Source organism: Schistocerca serialis, chromosome 4 (genome assembly GCF_023864345.2).
Source record: "Schistocerca serialis cubense isolate TAMUIC-IGC-003099 chromosome 4, iqSchSeri2.2, whole genome shotgun sequence".
Lineage (NCBI taxonomy): Eukaryota > Metazoa > Arthropoda > Insecta > Orthoptera > Acrididae > Schistocerca > Schistocerca serialis.
In genome coordinates, this window is record NC_064641.1 from 636,869,343 (window position 1) to 636,894,368 (window position 25,026).

Genomic DNA, 25,026 nt, shown 5'->3' on the forward strand with positions numbered 1-25,026 from the left:
TGCCTCGGTGAAAGTGACGGTCGTCTGTTGGTTAGCAGCAGGCCAGTTGAAGGTTTGCCACCGACCTGGCTGCGTGCCAGACACATGAACCTACACCTGGAGTTATGATCTGGAGTGCGATTTCGTAAGACAGCAGGAACACTTTCGTGGTTATATCACGCACCCAGCCTATAAATTTGTGCGTCAGTCTGGTGATTCGACCTGTTGTTCTGCCATTCATTAACAGCACTCCTAGGGTTTTCTCTCCAAGGGTACTACATTCGCTCGCATACTGCTGTTGTAGCCCAACATACTTTACAGAGTGCCTTGTCCTGTTCGATCACCAGATTTGTCTCCAATCGAGCACATATGGAACGTCTTCGGACGGCAACTCCAACCTCTCATCCCCAACCAGCGTTTACCGTCGCTGTATTGATGACCAAGGCAACAACATGAATTCCATCCCACAAACTGACATCCAGTTTCTGTACAACACAACGCATGCACGTTTTCACGATTGCATTCAACAGTCTGGCAGTTACACCGGTTATTAATGTACCAACAGTTTATATGTGCAATCGCTTATCTCACGCTTACGTTAATCTGTGATCTTGCAATATTAATCACTTAAATATGTTACCTAGACAAATGCATTCCCGAAAATTCATTACTCTACATTTATTACTTTTTTTGGTGCTGCGATTTCTTTCCGTCAGTGTTTGGACGGAAAACTGCTTCTGAGGTATATCGCTAACAATAGGTAACCAGGTAGCAAGTGAAGTAGGCCGAGACTGCGAGCAAAAAGGAAGGAAGACGTGGTTTAACGTCGCGTCAACGACGAAGTCATCAGAGACGGAGCTCGAGCTTCGAATGGGAAAGGATGAGATAAGAAATCGACAGGCTACTTCGTCAAGGAACCACCCCGGCATTTGCCTTAATCATTTCAGTGAAAGCAAAAGCCCAGAAATCTAAACCTCTATGTGAACCGCTACCCTCCCGAACGTAAGTTTAGTATTCAAAGAAGTGCGCCTCCTCGGTCGTTGTAGGACCAAAGCCCGTTAACCAAATTTTCATGAGGGGCTTTCTGGTCAGAATCTACTACTCTGTGTGGGTACGCGTCAAGAGCTTGCGTGTAAATCAGCCGCCAACCACGTCGCGTGTGTTTTGATGGCATTAATGATCAGGTGACTATATTGAATATGGAGTTCGATAATGCTGAGCATTGTGCACGCTGCGCATGGGCAGAAGCAAGGGACTGTGGCGTCGTCTGCTAATATGTACAGGGGTTGGACAAAAATTTGGAAACACAGCGAGAAATGATGCCTGAACATAAATGCAGATGTTAACCAAGTCCGCTGGTGGTTCTGTTGTATCTGGCCACGAACCGCACCTGTGAAATGTCCTCAATACGTTGCATGTGCCAGTTGTAGTCATAACAGTGTTCTATGTAGTTTTGAGTACATTTGTCGCAGTCCGCAGCTCGTGGTCGTGCGGTAGCGTTCTCGCTTCCCACGCCCGGGTTCCCGGGTTCGATTCCCGGCGGGGTCAGGGATTTTCTCTGCCTCGTGATGACTGGGTGTTGTGTGACGTCCTTAGGTTAGTTAGGTTTAAGTAGTTCTAAGTTCTAGGGGACTGATGACCATAGATGTTAAGTCCCATAGTGCTCAGAGCCATTTTGAACATTTGTCGCATCTAAGTGAATTCGAACGTGGAAAGATTGTTGGTGCTCCTATTATGGGTGCTCCCGTAACCAAGGTACGACGGATGCTTCCATAACCAAGGGAGCCGAAGTGTTTCGTGTTTCAGGAGGGACCGCATCGAAGAATTATGCCGCTACAGAAAAAACGAAAAAACATCATTCGCTTGTTCACAACGCGGATGAAAGTGTTTGATGAATGATCCTGACGGACGGTCATTGAAGAGGATTTTAACAAGGGAACGACAGCTGTAAAAGTCACTGTACAACTTTATGTCACACTCGCGGATCTTTTCAGCTATAAAACTACAAGAAGAAAGCTCCATAAGCTGGGAATTGCAGGAGCTGAAATTCTAAAACCAAACATTCGTGATGCAAATATCTGAAACAATAAACCTGGTGCCTCGGCCAGAAGACCTAAATTATGGAGGAGTGGACGAAAGTCACTAGATCGGATGAGTCTTGTTTTACACAGTTTCCAACTTCTGGCGAAGTTTCCGTCTGGCGTACGGTATTCGAAGCCTACGCTGCAGACTGTTTGTTGCTCCCAAGAGAAACACTGGTGTGTGTGTGGGGGGGGGGGGGGGGGGTTAATTCGGTGATGGTCTCGGCAGCTATATGGGCTCCACTGCTGATCTGGAAGGTTGCATTACTGTCAAGAATTATCTGACCATTTTGGCTGATCAGGTCCATTGCACGGTACAGCTTTTCTTCCCAATGGTTGTTCTGTGTTAAAAAACCACAGTGCCTCTTCAGGCAGCTTTCAATGTCTAGGATTGGTTTTGTGAGCAGGAGGAGGAACTGCATCTCCCCTGGCAACCAGTCACCAGTTCTCAATATTACTGAGTCTTTGTGGTCAACTTTGTAGAGAAGCATGCGTGATCGCTATCCAACGCTATCACCGCTACCTGGAACTTGGAACTATTTTGCAAGAAGAATGGTATTGGGTGGTTATAATTAAAGTACACCTACTCACAGAGGTCCATTATGAGCTCTAATTATCGTGTGGCAGCAGAACTTGGTATATATACTAATGCGTTAATGCGGAACCGATTTACACCGGAAAGAATTAGTTCCGATTTCGGCCACCAGGTGCAAATCTGACGCTGTGAAGGGAAGACAGACGAATAGAAATGTTTCAATATGAGATGGATTAGGAACGGGACGTGGGCAGAAAAGCCAGACAAGTGAGAAAGGCGTCATGTTGACTTTTTAATCAACTGCTGCTAACACAGTTTGTTCAATATCAGCTCCGGAGACGTCGACGAGATGCTGTACAGCGTCACATTTGCAACTGGCGGCGGAAATTTTTTCCCTGGTAAATCGGTTCTGACGCATATATACGCACTAAGTGATCAAAAGTATCCGGACATCCCTAAAAACATAGGTTTTTCCTATTAGGTTCATTGTACTGCCACCTACTGCCAGGTACTCCGTATGAGCGACATCAGTAGCCATTAGACATCGTGAGAGAGTAGAATTGGGCGCTCCGCGGAACTCATGGACTTCGAACGCGGTCAGGTGGTTTGGTGTCACTTGCGTCATACGTCTGTATGCGAGATTTCCGTACTCCTAAACATCCCTAGGTCCAGTGTTTCCCATGTGATAGTGAAGTGGTAACGTGAAGGGGCACGCACAGCACAAAAGTGTCTGTTGATTGACAGAGACTGCAGACAGTTGAAGAGGGTCGTAATGTGGAGTAGGCAGACATCTATCCAGACCATCACACAGGAAATCCAAACTGCTTCAGGATCCACTGCAAGTACTATGACTGTTAGGCGGGAGGTGAGAAAAACTTGGATTTTATGGTCGAGCGGCTACTAATAAGCCACACATGATGCTGGTGAATGCCAAACGACGCCACGCTTGGTGTAAGCAGCGTAAATATTGGACGATTGAACAGTGGAAAAAGGTTGTGTGGAGCGACGAATCACAGTACACAATGTGGTGATCCAATGGCGGGGTGTGGGTATGGTGAATGCCTGGTGAACGTCATCTGCCAGCGTGTGTAGTGCCAACAATAAAATTCGTAGGCGGTGGTGTTATGGTGTGGTCGTGTTTCTCATGGAGGGGGCTAGCACCCCTTGTTGTTTTGCGTGGCACTATCACTGCACAGGCCTACACTGATGTTTTGAGCGCCTTTTTGCTTCCCCACTGTTTAAGAGCACTTCGGGGATGGTGACTGCATCTTTCAACACGATCGAGCGCCTGTTCACATTGCGCGGCCTGTGGTTACACGACAATAACATCCCTGTGATGGACTGACCGGCACAGAGTCCTGACCTGAACACCTTTGGGATGTTTTGGAACGCCAACTTCATGCCAGGCCTCACCGACCGACATCAATACCTCTCCAGAATGAGATATTCACTCTGCAGCGGAGTGTGCGCTGATACGAAACTTCCTGGCAGATTAAAACTGTGTGCACCGACCGATTCGAGTCTCGGTCGGTGCACACAGTTTTAATCCGCCAGGAAGTTTCGTCAATACTTCACTGCAGCACTCCGTGAAAAATGGGCTGCCATTCCCCAAGAAACGATCCAGCACCTGATCGAACGTATGCCAGCGAGAGTGGAAGCTGTCATCAAGGCTAAGGATGGGCCAACACAATATCGAATTCCAGCATTAGCGATGGAGGACGCCACGAACTTTTAAGTCATTTTCAGCTAGGTGTCCGGATACTTTGATGACATAGTGTACCAAGTTTCGCTGCCATACGATAATTGGAGCCAATACTGGACCTCTGTGGGTGGCTGCACTTTAATTACAAACACCCGGTATAAGATTTCATTTAAAATCATACAGTACACGTACTTATGCATCTCGAGGCGACCGGAAGCTGTTTTGAATATCAACGATTTTCCTGCATTTCATTACGCATAGCAATGTGTTGTGTTTATAGTGTTTCAATATTTTTGTCCATACCCTGTACATCTATACCTGTCCCACAAGTCATCTTAAATCAACAAACGTGCTAGCTGATTGCGCCGTCGGAAATTAACCTATTCCCGTCGAACTATAGTAATGGACTGTGTCTTCTTCATCTTTATTTTGTTGTTTGCTTGTTTTAGTGTCACATTTCAAAGGTTGCACGACTATCTGGTACTTTTTTCTGCTGGAGTTTTCCCGTAAGAGAAGAAATATTTTAAAGGAATAAGGTATTTACGTATTATAGTACCTGACCAAACAAGAAGCCTAGACTACTTATAAATAAGAATGTAAACAGATAAACTTTTCATAATGACGATTGTTTCAACTGTGGAAAAGTTCATCTATTCAACGAGAAAAGTAATTTTCGGTGTTGGCACTCAGAAAGAAAACAAGATAACACAGTATATAGTAAAAAGGCGCCATTTACTGCATTCTAAATATTATTTGATATGTTCTCAAGTATATGCCTTCTTGAGCAAGTAAACGTAGAAGTTCTGGAATGTTTGAATCGCGCTTTCCGTATCTTTCAGTTCTCAGGAGTAAAGAGAACTGACCATACGACCTTTGTCAAGAACATGAACTATGAATTTTGATTTGGTAATTAATAAACATTATTACCACCGCTTATTTCTACATTCTGTTACTATATTCCGACTTTCTGTAAAGGGGATGCTGCCTCGTAACCTCACTTTACCGTTCAGGTGCCAAACTGCACACCAGACAGCTCTCACAACACGCAGTTTTTGCGCTGACGTGTAAACGAAAATTATCACTCTTGACAGACGAGACTCAGTACAAGAACAAAACGCTAGGCGGTGCTGCAGTATACTTTCTTCTCACGAACAGTCCCCTGAGATAAAAAAAAAGTCGTTACGTAAAAGGGGCTTTACAGCGTCAATGACCATACGTGTTGAACGTAATCTTGTGAAAGATCGGAAAATTACTATGCTTAGTAACACATCAGCAATTATCATTTATTTCTGCAGACGACGATGTAGTGTGCTGACGAATAAATTTCAAGAGTATTGCAACGACCCGTTAGACAAAGTGCCGAGCCAACTTCTTGAAGTATGGCAGCAGACATGTCGTGGTTGAATACCCGTGCCTTGCTGAATACCAAAACCTGAAGAACGACAAGAGTGCAGACAATTCTAAAGACAAAGTTTTTCGACCAGTCTGACGAAAAACTGGACGTTTCGATATTACTTTATGTCAGTAAACACATCCAAGTCACCTAAGTCGCTCAGTAATCGATCACACCTAACCGGAGAACAGATTGACACAGTAAAGTCTTCCAAAACTATTTCACTGCAGAAGACTGTAATATGGTTTCGACCGACACTGAAATCGCAGATTTTCAGGTAAGAAATCGCGGTTCAGAAAATCAGTCTATAGACGAAAGGCGACTGGACCTGATGGAATACCCGTGCGATTCCGAATAGATTATGCGAAAGAACTTAATACCCCTCCAGCATTCGTTTATGGTGGAAGGTTCGAGAAACGGAGCATTCCAAGCGGTTTGAAAAAGGCCCTGATTGTTTCCGTTTACAAGAATGGTCGTAGGAGAAATACGCGTAACAGCAGGATTATGTCACTGACGTCATTTAGATGTAGAACTATGGAAAACGTTTTATGCTCGTATATTAATATAATTTTGGAGATGGACTATCTCCTCTGTAGGAATTAATACAGATTATGCAAACAGCAATCTTGCTGAACTCGGTTCACTCTGTTTCTTGGATGAGGCGCAGACGGCATCAGATAACGGCGCCCAAGCTGGTGCCGTGTTCTTGATTTCCGGTTGCTGTTCAGTACAGTTCTGCACTGTAGTCAAGTGAACAATTTGTCGATATTCGTGAAATAAGACTTCGAACACTATCTAGCAGCTTCAACTCGGCGCGTGGTTTTCACGGGAGGAAATCGTTATGATTATGTCTTCGGGCGTATCCGGTAAGCAGTGTTGTAGGGCCATTATTCTTGTCCAGATATCTAATAATGAATGCTCCGTGGGTCGATACTCAACGCTAGAAAATAGTAGCGAGATGCAGGAAGGCAAACAAAGGACCCACGAATGATGCACGGATTGACAGTTCACAATTAATGCAAATAAATTTAATACATTCCGCATTTATTGGCAGAAATATCAGTTACTGTTGAATTACGCAAGTGGAGATAAAGTACTGGAAACACCGTCCGTATATCGTGTCTAATGGTTCGCGTCGCTGCCTCTAGTACAGGGTCCAGGGTTCGATTCCCTACCGAGTCGGAGATTTTCTTCGCTCGGGAACTGAGCGTTTGTGTTGTCCTAATGTAATCTAATCACATCATCTCATCTCCATCGTCTCTTAAGTCACCGAAGTCAAAGAGAAAGACTTGCAGCAGACGGCCGAACAACCCCAGACTGGTGCTCCGGCCAATAATGCCATACGATCACTTCATTTCTGGAAACACCAACAATCGTAAACGATTAAGGATTATGCGTCCTTGTCGATCTAAAGTGAAACGACGACTTAAAACTAGTGGTAGCAAAAGCAACGGCGGAGCGACATTCATTGGAAAAATTCTATGGAAATGCAGTTCATCCACGAAAGATACACCTTACAAAACACTCGTTCGACCGATTCTTCAGTATCGTTCGTCAATCTGAGATTGTTACCGGGTAGGATCAATATGGCGGACTAGATGAAGATCCAAAGTAGTGCAATGCATTTCATCGCAGATCCGTCCAAAACGGGCGAAAACGTCACGGAGATTCTCATCGAATTTCAGAGTCACACGTCACACGAGACGCGCTCTCCATGACAGAGTGTTTTTTTATTTTTTTTCCATCAGTCTTCTGACTGGTTTGACGCGGCCTGCCACGAATTCCTCTCCTGTGCTAACATCTTCATCTCACAGTAGCACTTGCAACCTATGTCCTCTATTATTTGTTGGACGTATTCCAATCTCTGTCTTCCTCTACAGTTTTTGCCTTCTACAGCTCCCTCTAGTACCATGGAAGTCATTCGCTCATGTCGGAACACATGTACTATCATCCTGTCCCTTCTCCTTATCAGTGTTTTCCACATATTCCTGTCCTCTCCGATTCTGCACAGAACCTCCTCATTCCTTACCTTATCAGTTCACCTAAGAGATGTTTACTGCGCAAATTCCAAGAGCTTACGCTCCACGGAGAGTCTAGCAACATATTACTCCCTTCCACTTACAGTTTCCGATATGACGACACGGAAAAAGCTGAGAAATTCGAGTTCATGTGGTGGCTTCCCGACAATCATTCTTTCCGCCGACCATTATCCAGGGCAAGAAAACAGTGGGTAATTGATCGAGGTACTACGCCACATGTTGTAAAATGCTTGCGATGTACGTACTAGTCGTTATATCATTTAAAAATGTGACAATTTCGAAGATACTGAAAGAGGTGGATTTGTTGCACAACACCTACTACTACAACTGCAGCTACTACTACTACATTTATGGTCCAATATCTCGATGACTCATGATGTGTCTTACCAACGGAAACGTTCTTTTAGTCACGTTGTGCCGTATATTTCTTTTCTTCCTCCAATTCGATTCAGACACTCCTCGTTAGTTATTGATCTAACCACCTAATCTCCAGCACACTTCTTACCACAACGTTTCAAAAGCTCCTGTCCCCTTTCTTTCTGTCCTGTTTATCGTCCATGTATCGAATGGCTGAAGTTAATACTGTCAGCATCAAATGATTTAGAACTTCGTTGCAAGCAGTCTGTACTGCTTATAAATCAGATATGGTAAATATTGTTTTTATGATCGGATAATGAAGACATTTCGTTTGCAACGGCAGCTGGTATCCATACCCCATCTCATTTTCCGTGTCCTCCTCGTGTCGTGGAGCGACCTGTGATGTCAACATAGTGTTTCCGACCACAAAAATTTTAGTCGCGGCTTTTCCTACAGTTTTGTAATAAGAACATCACTTAACACGTTACCCAGGATTAGGGCTGGCTATGGATATAGTACATAGGTATATTTAAATTTCTTTTATTTTTTAATCTGATTATAAAACGAAAGATTAGAGCGCACCGAGTGAAACGAGCAAAATGTCATTTATATTCTTTCTTGTCACAAATATTTGGCTATTCTTTCCAGGGTATGCCGCGATTTTCGAGATTGTGGCTGTGCAGGAACCTAAGAGCAGAGCGCAAATTGCTGCGAATGAAACAAGCAGCAGTGACCTCCCTTTCTGCGGGAAAAGAAGCCACAACAGTGTGGGAGGCTCTGGTCGGAAACACCACTGTGTAAAACTGGTTGGTCGAAAGTGCCAAGGTACCAGCGGCCCGTACAAAGGGAAAGTGCACGGTGCCGTCCTCTTCGTCGAGTATATACGGGACACAACTTACTCACAGTTGAAGAGGGTAACCCAAAATCCTACTAAGAGCCCAGAAGTTGTAATGGAGTTGTATTACAAGAGTTTCCATTTTAAATTTTGTTATTAAATATATTCCCTATGCATAGAAGAACCGACGCAAAGGGAGGAAGACTCTCAAGCCTAGACAGGCGGCGCATAACATAGTACTAAAATCTTCATTCTCCCAAAAAACTTTCTAGAAAATAAACTACATGGGTATCACGAAATCCGATTTGTGGTGAAAAACAATCCTCTCGCGCGCCTGCTAAATGATCCTGTAACGAAACGCACCTCTCTTCGTTGGATCTTTTGTATCTCTTCTACCAGCCCTGCCTGATAGGAATCGCAGGTAGATGAACAGTACTCAAGAATCGGTCGAACAAGCGCCTTATAAGCCACTTCCTTCGTGAATGAGTCACTTCCTTACGATTCCTCCTCTGAATCTGGTATCTGCTTTTCCCACTATTTGTTTTATTTGATCATTCCACTTAAGATCGCTCTGGATACTTACTCCCAGATATTTTACGCTCGATACTGTATCTAGCGGTTGTCATCAGTAGTGCAGCTGGACACTAGTGCATTTATTTTCCTATGCGTGCGTATTATGTTACATTTATTTACGTTCAGGGTCAAATGCCAGATCCTGCACTATTCATCAATCCTCCGGAGGTCATTCTGCAAATCGTTACCATCTTCTGGCGTTGCTACTTTGTCCCCCACATCATCTGTGAACAATCTTAAAGAGCATTCGAAGCTTCATTTATATATATTTAAACAGTAACGGTCCTCCACACTTCCATGTGGCACCCCGGAAATTGCCTTTACAACAGACGATTTTGTCCCGTTAAGAGCGACGTATTGAGTTCTATGTGCAAGCAGGTCTTGACTCCAGTCGCAAATCTGCTTCTGTACTCTATATGCTCGTATTCTTTTTCTTCTCTAAACGGCAGTGCGGGACAGACTTAAATATCTTCCTGAAGTAAAGGAACACGGCATCAACCTAAGCGCCATTGTCTACGGCACTGTGGACCTCATGGAGAAACACAGCGAGCTGAGTTTCCCAGGATCTCTGTTTGCGGAATCCATGTTGATTTTTATAGACGAGATTTTCATTTTCCAAAAACGTTATAATTCTTGAGCATAAAAAATGTTCCATAAATGTATAACAGACTGACGTCAACGATATTGTGTGCGTCTGTCCTATGGTCCTCCTTAAAAACGGGAACGACCTGCGTTTCTTCCAGTCGCTAGGTACGCTTCGTTGTTCAAGCGATCTACGATAAATTACTGCTAGAAGAGGAGTAAGTTCTTTTGAATAATCTTTGTAGAGTCTTATAGGTATCTTCTCTGGTTCCTAAGCCTTTCCACTACTAAGCGACTGTAGTCTCTTTCTATTTCGCGATCGGTTACCTCAATATTTCAACTCTTGTACGCTGATTGAAAGAAGGGGCCGTGTTACAATCTTCCTCGGTGAAACTATTTCGGAAGACCGAATTCAGTATTTTTCTGCAGTTTTCTAACACGGCTGTTAAACCGTGGTGGGTCTTCCCCATCCCTTAAAACCTTAATCGGAACAATCTTGTCTAGAATATATTGCACGATTTTTTTTCATTTGTTGTCCACACCTTTGTTTTCGTCATTGTATATATGATGCTGATTGCTCAGCTACTCTTAAATTTGTATCCTGTCACTCTTGTTAAGCATAAATATCTTCCAAACTTTCTAAACATTCTTTCAAGACCCGTTGTCATAGATGCTACCACAGCCTTGTGATTACTGATACCTCCCTCTACGTTAACTGACTCGATAAGTTCAGGTCTGTTTGTTGCCAGGAGGTCTAAGACGTTACCCTCATGAGTTAAACTACCTGCTCAATGTAATTTTCGGACAAGACATCCAGAACAATCTCATACGATTCCCTGTCTCTGGAACCAGTTTTGATAGCATGATAATCCCACTCCATACCTGGTAAGTTGAAGTCACCTCCTATTACAACGGCACGCTCAGGAAAATTACTAACGATATTCCGCAAATTGATCGATTGCTCTTATAGAGCTCCTGATCCAGGCGGTCTATAAGAGCAACCGATCATCATTTTTGATCGATCTTCGATACTTAACTTCACCCACATTAATTCACAATCGAAATCCGTGATAACCTCGCTACATTTTATCAAATTCCTTATTGCTATAAACACGCCGCCCCCTTGGCGATTACCGTATCCTTGTAAGTGATACTAATTCTGGAGCCTTTCCTTGGATGCTCCTGCAGTTTACTAAAATCATATTAACCCTTTCTAGCTCTGATCTACGACGTCGAACATTCTTTGAGGACACTGAGGCTAATTTATCAGGCAAATCGTCTTTGAACCCAAGGGAGGGTTCCTCTAACCTAAAAAAGTCCTCGGTGCACGCCACATATAATCCGCTACCCTATTAGCCACTTCCTGCGTGTAGTGCACGCCTGATCTATTAAAGGGGAACCCTACAATTCTGCACCCGATAGTGAATGCCGAGAAATCCGCACTCGATACCGTCGCATAGCCATCTCAGCCTCTGGTTTAGATCTTCCACTCTGCTCCCAACCAGAGGACCGCGATCAACCCTGGGTACGATGCTACCAATAGAAAGCTTAACCCGAAACCTGCGTGCGTTGCCAGTTGCCTTCACCAAATCAGACATTATTCCATGTCTAACCGAAATTATTTATGAAATTTGACAAAAGGCCGCTTACCATCAGTATGGACATCGGCATTAATACATCTAATACAACCAATACATAAAAACGAAAGAAAACTGATCCTAACAATTATTGAAGGATCTCCGTCTCACCTGATATATAAGATCTTCTCCACGGCACTTTTAAAGACAGCTGAAGGAGTATTTGACCCACAACTAGAGTGTATCAATCAGGATTTAGAAAAGGAAGGTCCTGTGAAAAGCAAATACTTTAAGAAACATAACATTAAATATAAAATTTGGGGGAGGGGAGGGGGGGGGACTGTCAAAACCTTTTGAAATAAGGAGATGATTTATCACCCCTAATTTTTAACTGCGCATTAGAGAAGGTAGTGAGAGAATGCAGAAAATCCATGAATATTATGGATGTTCAACTAGGAAGAAATTCTAATAAATTCATCATAGACTTTCTGTGTTTTGCAGATGACATGACATTAATTACTGACTTACTTGATAGTGCCAAAGAACGGACCACAGAACAACAGAAACGAGGGGACAAAATAAGACTAAAAATAACATTTGAAATAACAACATGTCATGACAAATATTAATGATGCCCTGCCAAGTCTTAAAACTGGTAACACAATATATAAAATAAATTGTTTTAAATACTTAAAAGACTGGACAACAAGCAACATAAAAGAAAAGACAGGCATAGAAAATAGAGTACATTAAATGGGAAGGGCATTCCAAATGACAGAAACATACGTAACAAAAAAACTGGCCTGAAACACAAAACCAAAACACTATCAAACAGTGCTTAGGCGTGAAACACTTAAACTGACAAGATCGGGGATATTGAAAAACTGGAAGGAGCTGACAGAAGAATTCCAAGGAAAATACTGGTACCCAGAAGTAATACTAATGTTGAATACAAATTAAGATTGAACAGACAGCTCTAGTTGAAAATGGAAAAGCTAACTGATGTAATGATGAAAAGAAGGCTACCGAATGGATAATAACAGACTAACCTAACAGATCTTCAACTTACTAAACAGCTACAAATCCAAACCCACATGGTACACCAAAATTGACAAAGGTGTGAAAAACACAGGAATTAGAATCGACAAATAGATAACAGAATAATTTTTTTAGAGAATCAACACAAAATCCAGGATTTCAGGAAAGAACAAGGTCTGCAAAAGCAAGAAGGTGGACTCAGGAAAAAAGGAACGACATTCTCTAAGGATGAAGGAAGTCTGGTAGCAACGAAAACAGACACAAAGAAGAAAAACCAAAGTTGATTTACCTTATCCTTCAAAAGGGTTACTTGAATAAATAAATCTATAGTGTACACTAAACAGATAGACAATTGTTATACTTAATTATATTGCATGCCACACAAGTAGTACGGATGGTTAAAGACAGAAATAATAAACATTCGCTAAGTGCTCTTTGTCCTTCATTTCCGTTGAATATTACATTTCTACTGTCAGAAACCTCCACTCCCTTTTTCATAATATTAACATTTTTTCAGGTTTCCAATTCGCTGAAGGTATATTTCACTTCTATGACTTCGGGATTCGTCGCTGAGCAGCGTACCATCATTACTTTTGCAGGTCAGCAACTTTTTTGTTGTAACCAAGGCATCGGCAGCAGATAGAATAATAATGAAATTCTGAATGAATTTTTAGTTAAGTCAATGACTTCAAATTTGTTAGCATAGATAGAATATCTTACAAGGCCATGCAGGCCTTCATGTACAAATGCCTTGCACAGCCTCTTCCTTTCTCAATCCGCACGAAAACCAATCGCACGCCAAGTAACTGTGGTCGGATACTAAGAACTTTTGTTCAGTGATATGAAAGTCTGCAAGTGACACAAGATAAACAAAAAGAATGGTCATCATCCTGTTTTTATTTAAATCAGCTATTGTTACTTAGCAGACTTCTTGCTCAACAGGTGAGCAACATAACAAAACTTTCATCTCGTGATGAATGTATGACCTAAACAAACCATTGTAGCATTTAGCCACGTCTTGGGTGCAATGGCAATGATACTTAGATGAGTTGTAATGTAAAAACTAATTTATTTAAAAATGGCACATAGCAGATTTTTGGATCACACTCTTCAATTACAAGAGTATCGAGCTGCCAACCACTAAAGCGCAACATAGTTTAGGCTGAGCTCCGAAGAGGCCGTACATGTAAGAACTACGTTATGCTTCCGCCATACGTCACAAAAACAGTTCTCAAGTGGACGTCCATACGCCAAACGTGAATATAAGCAAGCACACCGCTCCATTAAGCCCGAAAGAGCTTGTGTACATTGCTTTTATAATAAAGTTTTTGACATGGAAATGCGTGTCAGTGACATGAATTTCATTGAGCATTTTTGTTGAGCCAGTTGTCTACAAGATACCACAGTCGTTATATTTTCAGGACGATTCCCGATGGCATAAAATATAGTAAGTGCTTAATCGTCCATCTACATACACTGCTGTGAAACAATTTCGTTGCACTAGAAATTAATAAAAATGACTAAGATCTTTCGGGGTGCGTTTTGCAATTTCAGGAACAATAACAAAAATGTTTTTAGATATATACCTACACACTCTGCAAGCCAAGAGACTACTTGCTACAGTTGCTAGCAATTCTTTTACTACTTCATATATGATGCGTCGGAAAAGTTACAGCCACTGTACGAACTGTGTTCTCCCTGAATTTGTCCTTACGCTAGATGAGCAATGGAGGTAATAGCATCGCTCTCTGGTCTGTAGTAAATGCTGTTTCTCTGAACTTCCTCAGCAGCGTTTTGCAAAAAGATTTCTTTTTTTCCTCCGAGGAAACTCATGATGCATTTTCTTAACACCTTGCTACAGATGGAAATTTAGTAACTAGGACGCCACATAACTACTTCAGTGTCTTCCTGCAATCCGATTTTAGCAGAGTGAAACTTGGAGGTGAATAGTCGGTTTCCAGGTAGCGATATATTCCATCCAGCCTTAATCTCATAGAAATAGCATTACGCATAACCTTATCTCTCCTAGAGATACGTATTATCAGTTTTCCAAGGAATCTTGCAGTGACATTCGATTCCGAGAGCACTGAGGCAACTGGAGCGCAAATTCGTTCCTTCATTTTGACGCATGCGCTGTAGTTCCTACTAGAGATGGGTCATTCGCGAACTAACGGGTCGGAAGGAACGGTTCAACAAGATGAACGAGCGAGGAACGAATTCTAAGGAACGGTCGTTCATAGTTCACTTCGGTCGCGGTTTTCTACTTATAGTTCCCGGGAACGGGAAACGGTCGGTCTCGTTCCCGCAACGGCACGTCGGCCAGTCTCGTCCCAGCCTCGGTTCCGTTCCCGTTCAAATGGTTCAAACGGCTCTGAGCACTATGCGACTTAACTTCTGAGGTCATCAGTCGCCTAGAACTTAGAACTAAATTAAACCTAACTAACCTAAGGACATCACACACATCCATGCAGGATTCGAACCTGCGACCGTAGCAGTCGCGCGGTTCCGGACTGCGCGCCTAGAACCGCTGGACCACCGCGGCCGGCAACCCCCTTTTTTTCCAAAATAATGGAAAACATAATGTACTCAAGAGTAATCACACATTTAAGCAGAAACAATTTACATAGTTTGGATTGCAGAAGGGTTGCTGGAATGAATGCTGTTTATAAGTTCACTCATCAAACAATACAAGCCTTAAATAATAAAATATGGCCTGTTGGTATTTTTAGAAATTTTTCCAAGGCATTTGTCGTGTAAATCATGTTACTCTCTCAGAAAAACTCTAGTTTTATGGAATTGATAGCTTTAACACTGCTGGTTTGAATCATACTTAACAAACAGAATCCTAAAGGCCTTGCTGAATAATTCACGCAATGTCGGAAGAGTAGAAAATTTTAGTGAGTTGAGGAGGGGGGGGGGGGGAAATCATTCAGGGAGTCCCACAGTGTTCAATTTTTGGTCGACTCCTATTTCTTATATGTGTGAATGAGCTTCCACTTAACATTCAACAAAGAGAACTGGTTCTTTTGCAGACGATACTGGTGCAATAATTAATTCCATTGGAGAGGAAGCAACAGGAAGTTGGTAAATGGTATTTTCCAAAGAATTATTAAGTGGTTCTCACAAAATGGTCTCTTCCTAAATTAAAAAGAAGAACCACACTGCATACAGTTCTGTACAACAAATAGTCATGCCAACAACTGATGTAGCACATGAGCGGCAATCAGTAAACAGAGGAGAACGCTCTAAAATTCTGGGTGTACACATTCGTGACAATTTGAACTAGAAGAAGCATATTGATGAGCTTCTCACACAATTAAGTTCAAATGGTTCAAATGGCTCTGAGCACTATGGGACTCAACTGCTGTGGTCATAAGTCCCCTAGAACTTAGAACTACTTAAACCTAACTAACCTTAGGACATCACACACATCCATGCCCGAGGCAGGATTCGAACCTGCGACCGTAGCGGTCGCTCGGCTCCAGACTGTAGCGCCCAGAACCGCACGGCCACTGCGGCCGGCCCGTTCCCGTCTGTCTGTCTGTCTGTCTGTCTGTCTGTCTGTCTCGCTCGGCCAGACTCGTCCTTCTTCGCGTGGCCACTCGTCGCAATTCCACCGCCCGCTGCTTCTATTTAGTTCAGTATCGAGTTGTTGTTCGTTTCGTTCGATGCGATCTGTCTCAAACCTTTTTTGAACTCTGGAGTTCTGGTTCTTTTCGTATTCTATTCAGCGTCCACGACTCGTAATTAAAAAGTATTTTATAATTACGTAATTTACAAAAAAATTACGTGGTATGTAATACATATATCTTTTCAGGTAACAAAAGGACATGTCAGCTTACTTCACTATTTCGAAAAAACAGCAGAACACATACTTATAAAAAGGCAAGTTTTTTTTGTTATTACACATGCAAAGGAAGTCGGCACGGCACACACGAGTGGCCATTTTCCGTCCTTTTTTGATCTAAGGTAAAACAGCATGCTCATTGTTATGGAAGGCAGACCGACTTACAACCGAATGAACCGAATGAAGCCCGCGTTCCATAATCGAGTGTCTGGCGTCACATTTTGTAAAGAGAATATGATAACCCCTACAATATTATTTCAGTGACACAGGGTGGCGCACGAAAACTGGGCTCCGAGTACTAGACTGCTCATTGTCGCCCACCAATTGTCATATATTGTTTCGAAGTTGTTTGCATTAGCTTATTTTTTATTTCTTTGCTGCCTAATTGTAACATGTTTGTCTATTCTGCTCGAAGCGGTCAACAAATCGTGCGCAATTGGCGAGCAGTCTGAATCGGGGCCGGGTTTTCGTGCGTCACCTTGTAATATTTCACTGCGATCAGCCACATAACGCTACAATTGGCTAAACGAGAGCTTTAGCAAAATCACGAAAATTACTTCTACAAGTGTGTGAGAATTCTGTAATGAATAAAAGCTCTGTACTCCAGGGAGGAGGCAAGTGTCTCCTCTTGGCGCCTTCCGTCTTCTGTCACCTATGCTACTAATTTCAGTTTTTCATAACCATATACCATGCACAAACGAACGAGTAAAAATGAACGGTTCGCAAAAAAGAGCGATCACCAGTGCCCTAATTCCCAAGGATGAACGAGTTTGCCAATCACTAGTTCCCACTCGTCTGCATTAGGGCGCGAATAGGAGGCATGGCGTGTGAGCCACAGGCTCTGCATTATGCCTGCAGAGAGTCAATGTTTCATTCAAAGATTTCCCTGAGATTTCTAAATTTCCCTCAAAGAGTTTCTATTTTATGTGAGAGCAGGGTTTACTGAACAAGCTTTTATGGCTGTAAATTCATGTTTTAGTTGCCCTGTCATTTATTAGTTATTTACCAGTGAACCGTAGATTCTTTAAGGAATCGAACTAGTCTGATTACAAACAAGTTAATTTGTGAAATACTTGACGTTAAGCATTTAACGAAGAAAAATTCAGAAAAGATTTGAAATTATGTTTAAAGTTTGTCGGAGCCGGTAAGTGCTCTCATTCTCAAATACTGAATGAATATAGACTAGGTGACTTGCGCGCGGGGGGTTATGCTACCTCCACACATACATACGGTTTCTAACTTTGATATTAACGTTTTGAATTGAAGCGTAATGTAAGATTATACCTCTTAATAAGTTGATTATAACAGAAATGTAATTTTTAAATTCGGTCAGTAATTGTATTACATACTGAAAATAAAACCGGGTTCCCGGGTTCGATTCCCGGCGGGGTCAGGGATTTTCTCTGCCTCGTGATGACTGGGTGTTGTGTGCTGTCCTTAGGTTAGTTAGGTTTACGTAGTTGTAAGTTCTTGGGGACTGATGACCATCGATGTTAAGTCCCATAGTGCTCAGAGCCATTTTTTTTGAAAATCAAAATTTTGTTGCCTCTGGAAACCGTTAAACAGACAACCTACGTCTGGGATAGAGTGAGTGTTTTAGCAGGTAAGCGATGTTGATTTCTGTGGCTGTCTATTTTTATTTTGATATGCAACTTTCCTTCCTACGTAATAATTTTTCACGGTGTCAAATGATCTGCACTTTCTTAGCCTCCCTTAATCACAGGGAAAATTTTATTTAATATAATTCTGTCTCCTTCAGAAGACGTCTGCGTCCAAGACTGTGGTGTTTGCGGATCTGAAGCAGCAAGAAAATTCTGGAGCTAGTTCCTTCCATGTGTTCAATTTTAGTGCTAAGCTGTCCTGTAATGTGACGTTTCATATGTCTTACGGTTCTTGCGAAACCTGAAGAATGACAAACGTGTTTTCTTCAGCTTTTTATTGCTAGGATTTATTGACCTTTTTTAAAAATTATGTTACAAATCAATGTAAACAATACTATTCGCATTCTTAGGAAATCGTATTCAACATTGTAGCTTACTAGCCGCTGTTGCCCTGTATAACAAAAATGAGCAGGTGCATGACGGCTGTACGTTAGACTGTGCTCAACATCTTGTAGCAATGATACTAGCTGAATAAAATTTTACATTGTAAGCTGTATTTCATCAATCACAGTGCTGCACATCTACTCATAAAATGTTTGCGCAGCTGTTTCAGTTATTCGTACAATCTCCTCTCGCTATATGCAACCTTCAGTCGTACATGAAAATCATCATCTTGTGCTACACGCAGTCGTTTCAGTAATTTATTTTACCTAAGCCGGCTTCTCAATAAATCTACGAAAAAATGTTATGTTTCTCAGTACGCAGTAAATAACAGCCGTCTCATTTGTTTAGATCGGTAATTTCAAATTACTGTACCTGATCGGAAAATTATTGTTAATGCGCAATAAATACTGCTTTCCTTCCATCGAAATATTTTACAATAAAGATACCGAGATCAGACAGGCTGTTCGCACAATGAATATTTCTTTATGAATGTGTTGTCTCTTACATCATTCCATTTATGAATTCTGCACTGTTAATACTTGATTTACACTCATTCACGGGTGTTTAAATTTTATTAGCGCCTCGAACGCGATGGCTTAACTATTTCTAAATTTAAAGAGAAAAACATTAAAAAACAAACATTTTTAAGGCGTGTATAATAACGTTAAGTAGCAATCGACATTCTCCCCGCTTGGCGCCCCAACCGTCACACAGCAGCAATTTTTCCAATGATGGCCACGATTGTATACACTGTGTGATCAGAAGTATCCGGACACCCCTATGTAATTTACAGGAAATTTGGTCAGGAGGAACTGCATAGGACGAACTCATACATCCTGATCTTGGCAAATATGGGTATCAACTTTGCCATCATTTTCGCTCATAAACACGCCCCGATGGATTGGTGTTTCTAAACACACTAAATCTGAAATCCATTTAGTCCCGACGCGTCAGAAAAGGCCTACGGAGCAGTCCTTTATGTACGGTGCATCACTACGTTTACTTCGCAGTAAGAACAGGTTAGCTCCCATCAAGATGATAACTCTTCCACGGCTGGAACTTGTTACAACACTTCTAGGATCAAATCTGTTTTATTATTTCTATAAGGCGACGAGCTACAAACAAGTCGTTAACCACAGTGGACTGACTCAGTTGTAGCCTTAGGATGGATGCGATCTGACCCTAATTGACCGAAGACCATTGAGTCAAACGGTGTTACGGAAATACAAAGACTAACGAGTCCATCGCAGTTGGAGACACTGTCCTGGTGAGGAAAATTCAGCTGATCTGACCTTCATAGGTACCACAACAAACAAATTACAGCACGCAACTATCAGCATGCTACTATATTGTTCCATGGGCCTGCTTGGTTAACAAAGAATCGAACACAGTGGCCACAATTTATACGGGCAAAAGATCATTTGTTGCCGGAAAAGAAGAAATTAAGAGACCAACTCTTCGTGGTAAAAATAGCTCCCAATAGTAACAGCTACGCAGTATATTAGCAATTACCAGCTGTTAAAGAGTCACAGGATGAGTACTTCGCTTTGAACAGCAGTTAATTAAAGAACATAGAGCATGCAGAGAACTGACAGCAACAGACTTGAACGAAGCACGCACTTACTGGATTCAGGGTGTTGAACAACAACATTGTTTTTCGAACTAAATGCCCTGTACAACAACATGTCTCTGCCATAAATTCTCGTTTCAACTCGTTTTTGGATAACGGCGTTATTCGTCTCGGTGGATTTCTGCAGTTCGCGGAATTACCCAAGATCAACGCCATCCAATTCTTCGCGATGGACAGCATCATTTCACCAGCTTACTGATCCAGCAGACTCACATACGCCTGTATCACCTTGGGGTACACATGGTGTTATCTGAACTGAGAACAGAATTCTGGCTTATTATAGCTCGACAGGCAGTTAAACGTGTTCTACGTCACTGTCTGCCTTGGAAGATGGTGAAAGCTCACTTTGTTCAACAAACCGAGGCTCCTTTACCAGCTGAACGAGTCTCACCATTGAAATAAATTGACTTCACAGGCATTGATTTTGATGGTCCATTATATGTCAAACGGGAACAATTAACAAATATTGTTCTATTCATGTTCGCAACAACACGAGCTCTGCATCCGGAAATATGCTCAGATATGCCAGCTGACAGATTTCTACAAGCCCTACAAAGGTTTGTGGGGAGACGAGGAGTGCCTAGCACGTTTTACACTGACAATGTTACTACATTCTCTTCCTCGTACACGGAACTGAAGGAGCTGTGTCAGGATCTGATGGCAAACAAGACGAACAAGTACATCGGCCGGCCGCGGTGGTCTCGCGGTTCTAGGCGCGCAGTCCGGAACCGTGCGACTGCTACGGTCGCAGGTTCGAATCCTGCCTCGGGCATGGATGTGTGTGATGTCCTTAGGTTAGTTAGGTTTAAGTAGTTCTAAGTTCTAGGGGACTGATGACCACAGCAGTTGAGTCCCATAGTGCTCAGAGCCATTTGAACCATTTTGAACCAAGTACATCGCCCGGCAAGGAATTATATGGAAATTCATCGCCCCACATGCGTCTCGCTTGGGAGAATTCCGAGAACGGATGGAGGGATCTGTCAAAACACTATCTGAGAAAGGTTTTAGGTCCGTGGCAGTAAAGCGAAGGCGGTCTCAACACAAAGCTGGTCAGTATAGAAGCAGTACTAAGTTATAAACCAATGACGCAAGGGAGAGAGGAATTTGAACGTATGGCACCTGCATATTTCCTTGTATGTCAGTGACTCATAATACTACCCACAGGTCCAGAAGCACCAGTTAGGAGTTTCAACAACAGCAGAAAATGGAAGAAAGTATACCTGATCCTGCTCAGAAACGTCCATAAAGCTCATCAACCAAGAACAGGTTGAGGAAGACTCCAGCTAGGTGATGTTCTTTTACAGGAGGATGTTCGTGCACTACACATATGGGGGAATGGGCGGATAGAAGAGATTCGTAAGGAAAGAGGCGAGAAGATACGAACTGTAGCCTTACGAACTTCTGAAGACCTCATAATCTCACGTCCCGTTCAACCGGCCACTCTCCATAAGTTGACTGGGGTGGGGAATATGCTGCAGGTTGATATTTGTAATTATATAGTCTCTGACAATACTGATCATTCATGACATTTTCGGTTGTATATTCTATGATGTATGTTCCATTGTGAGAAATAAATCTATGTTGTATTGGAATCACTGATTTGTATGTCCGTAATACCCCCCGTTCTGCCGTAGCGGCATATCAACTTGCCTAATTTAGGCGAAGGCAAGAGCAGCGAGAACTTCAGCGGTTGTCCCGTTAGGCGACTGCAGTATTTTGCTAGTCGCGAACGATGATGACATAAGGCGGGACGCAAAGAATCGCCTGCTGCATCAGCCAGTAGTGCGGATTTAGTGTAATAATCCGCACCAGTTTGTAAACTCGCGGCTCAGCGAGCCGGAAGACAGTTCATCAACGGAGTTCATCACCAGCGAAGCCAAGAGTTCGGAGTTCTCGGCAAGCAGCAGTTCGTCAGCTGCAGCTACGACTCGCTTTCAGCAGAGAGGATCAGCTACGTAGTCCCGAGCTCGCGCTAAAAGCAGTCACAAGAGAGCCACCCGTCTCGAACCTTCCGCCCACGCTAAACAGCTCCGAGGTTAGGAAATGTCGCCGCCATAGCAGCGACGTGATAACTGACTGTCTTTGGACAGCGTTTACCTCTGGTGTCTCTGGACGGGCCTTTGCTTCTGGAAGTGACTGTTCGTTATGGAACTTAGCTCTCAGTTGGACCGATTAATCTGAAGTGGATGCACGGTTTTGTGAAGTGTTGAAATGAACAACTGTTCACGTACTTGTCCTGATTTGTGTATAGCGATGTCGCAGGACATACAGAACAGTATGTTTGTATCAGCATGACAATGCACCCTGTCATAAAGCAGTACCTGTGAGAGACTAGTTTGTGGGCAACAGCATTCACGAAATGGACCGGACTGGCCTGGCCTGTCCTGTGTCGAGTCCCGAGCTCAGCCCAATGAGCACCTTTGGGATGAGCCAGAATGTCAACTTCGCTCCAGACTCGCTTTCAGCAGTTCTCGGTCAGAGGGGATCAGCTACGTAGTCCCGCAGCACTACCTCCTCTGGTTTCGGCTCGTGATAAAAAAAAAAAGAGCTTCACAGACATTAACCCTTTGCCGTCCGCACGTCTCGTACAAATTTATTCGCTTGGCGCCGGCAGCGCTCGTTCGGATTACTTGGCTTGTCGCCGTCCGCTTGTCACCTTTCCGTTGAAGACAAACTTCGAATACATTGACTTTTGCGCGCTTTAATTTTCCGGAAATCCTCTATTTTGCCATGTCGCTCCACAAACTTGAACTTTCTTTTCAAGCAACTTCTCTGCAAGTTCTACACTGTTATAATAATTACCCATGCAGAGGTGATGCCACTTTCCATCAGAAGGTGTCATTAGTTCCATCACCGCTAAAGGCTGTCCAGCGCCGGAATATACCTTGAATGAGGAAATATATCCCGTATTCGAATCACACAGCATCCGAATGAGTATGCCATATTTCGTAATTTTCGACGGATTGTAAACTTTAAAATTTAACCTTCCACGCCATGGTATCATTCCTTCGTCAAATAAGACGTTTTGACTTAGATTAAACGTTTCTTTAAACTTTTTGGAAAAATAATGAATTACGAATTGCACTTCGACAAGCCGGTCGGCATTATCCGGTTTATTGTTGCTGTCGGAAAAATTTAAAAATGATAATATTTGTCTAAATCGGTTGCGGGACATCGTTTCCCATAAGGATAGCAAGCCCAAACTATTTTCTAAGTTACGGTCCCGCAACGTCGACAAATTTGGCATTTTTTAAAATCCTGTTTCCTTCTATTGCAACTTTGACTGTAGTACTTGTTGGTTTCATTGCTAATATATTCAAATAGATCGTTTCCAATATATAATTTTACGATATTCTCGACGTTCTGTGCATCTTTGGGAAATATGTTTGGAATCGGGATCCTTCAGATTTATTACCGGTCCTCGGTAAATCAAAGTCTGACCACTGTGCACTGTCTTTGTCTGATTCAGCCGAATCAGTTGGCAGCCGTAGTATTCACGGAATTATTCTTGGACGTATTTCACTATCTTCCTACGATTCTGCTTCACTTTCATTTTTTTGATATCGAATGACTTCTTCCCAATCGGCCAAGTCGTCAGGAACATCAGACAAGACGTCTGTGCATTTATCGTAAATAATCCTACTGTCTCTTCCGTTCGCCATGATGAAAGGGCACAAGTACCTATAAAAACAAAAAACTTGTTGACGTGTGTAACGTATTGTTACCTAAACAAAACACCAACAGAATGCAAAAAAAACTAAGGTGCTGTCGCCGGCCACTTTGCGATACTATGCACACGACACCACTGTGATGTCGCCGGACGGCATAGTGTTAAGACACCTCAATGAAAGTGTTCAGAGCAGAGTTCCAGTCATCATAAAGTCGAAGGGAGGACAGACCCTATCTCAATGTCCACTAACAGGTGACCCTATAGTTCCGATCAGCTAGTGTATCTTTTGTTGTTAAGTTTGCAGTGCTGTAAACAGAAGAATAGAGAGAGTGATATGGTGTGCACGTCTTTACCTGAGCAGCCGCGACCGTGGACAGCAGCAGCAGGACGCTCGCCAGCAGTGTGCTCATCGGAGGCCGCGCCTCTAGCCTGCAACACAAACACGACACAGCTCGTTACACCACAGTACTGCATTGCTTACGGCTGCAAAGCGTGCCACTGCACCCACAAATAACACTAAAAACTGCACCTGCTATGATGGGCACCGAAAACAGCGAATGGTAAGAAAATCCCACTGATGCCGCTAAAAATTGATAATGGTATCTTATAAGTTTTGTACGAGGGGCGTTTGAAAAGTCCGTGCGAGATCCGACAGATGACACCAGCGGCGCGTATCGAGATCATGTTAGTAGCATCTTTGGAAAAAACGCACCCCAAGTTTCAGCCATATTGGTCTATTTCTTTGTGTTTGGCATTCGTGTGAATCAAGGAAGTTGAGTGATTGTCAAAAAATGGACTAAAAAGAATTTCGTGTGGTGATTAAACATTACTTTATGAAATACAAAACGCCTCAGGAGACTAAAGAGAAGCTTGATAAACATTACAGTGACTCTGCACCTTCGATCTCAACAGTTTATAAGTGGCCATATGGGCACACGTGATGCTGAACGTTCTGGACGCCCTATGGAGGATACAACTCCAGAAATCATTGATAAAATCCATGATATGGAGGTGGACGACAAGAATTAAGGTGCATGAGATTGCTAGCGCTGTGGGCATCTCGAATGAACGGGTACATAATATTTTTCATAAACATTTGGACGCGAGAAAGCTATCCGCAAGATGGGTTCCGCGATTGCTCAC

The 25,026-nt window shown here is 42.7% G+C and overlaps 1 protein-coding gene across 6 annotated transcripts in view; it reads right to left on the bottom strand.

Moving 5' to 3' along the window:
• Positions 1–25,026, bottom strand: part of LOC126475484 (leucine-rich repeat-containing protein 15-like) — a 351,235-nt gene that overhangs the window by 67,701 nt on the left and 258,508 nt on the right. For all 6 annotated transcript variants that reach the window (XM_050103383.1, XM_050103384.1, XM_050103386.1 and 3 more), the window contains exon 2: positions 24,237–24,312. In XM_050103383.1, the coding sequence (XP_049959340.1) occupies positions 24,237–24,312 (76 nt within the window). The remainder of the gene's footprint in view (positions 1–24,236; positions 24,313–25,026) is intronic.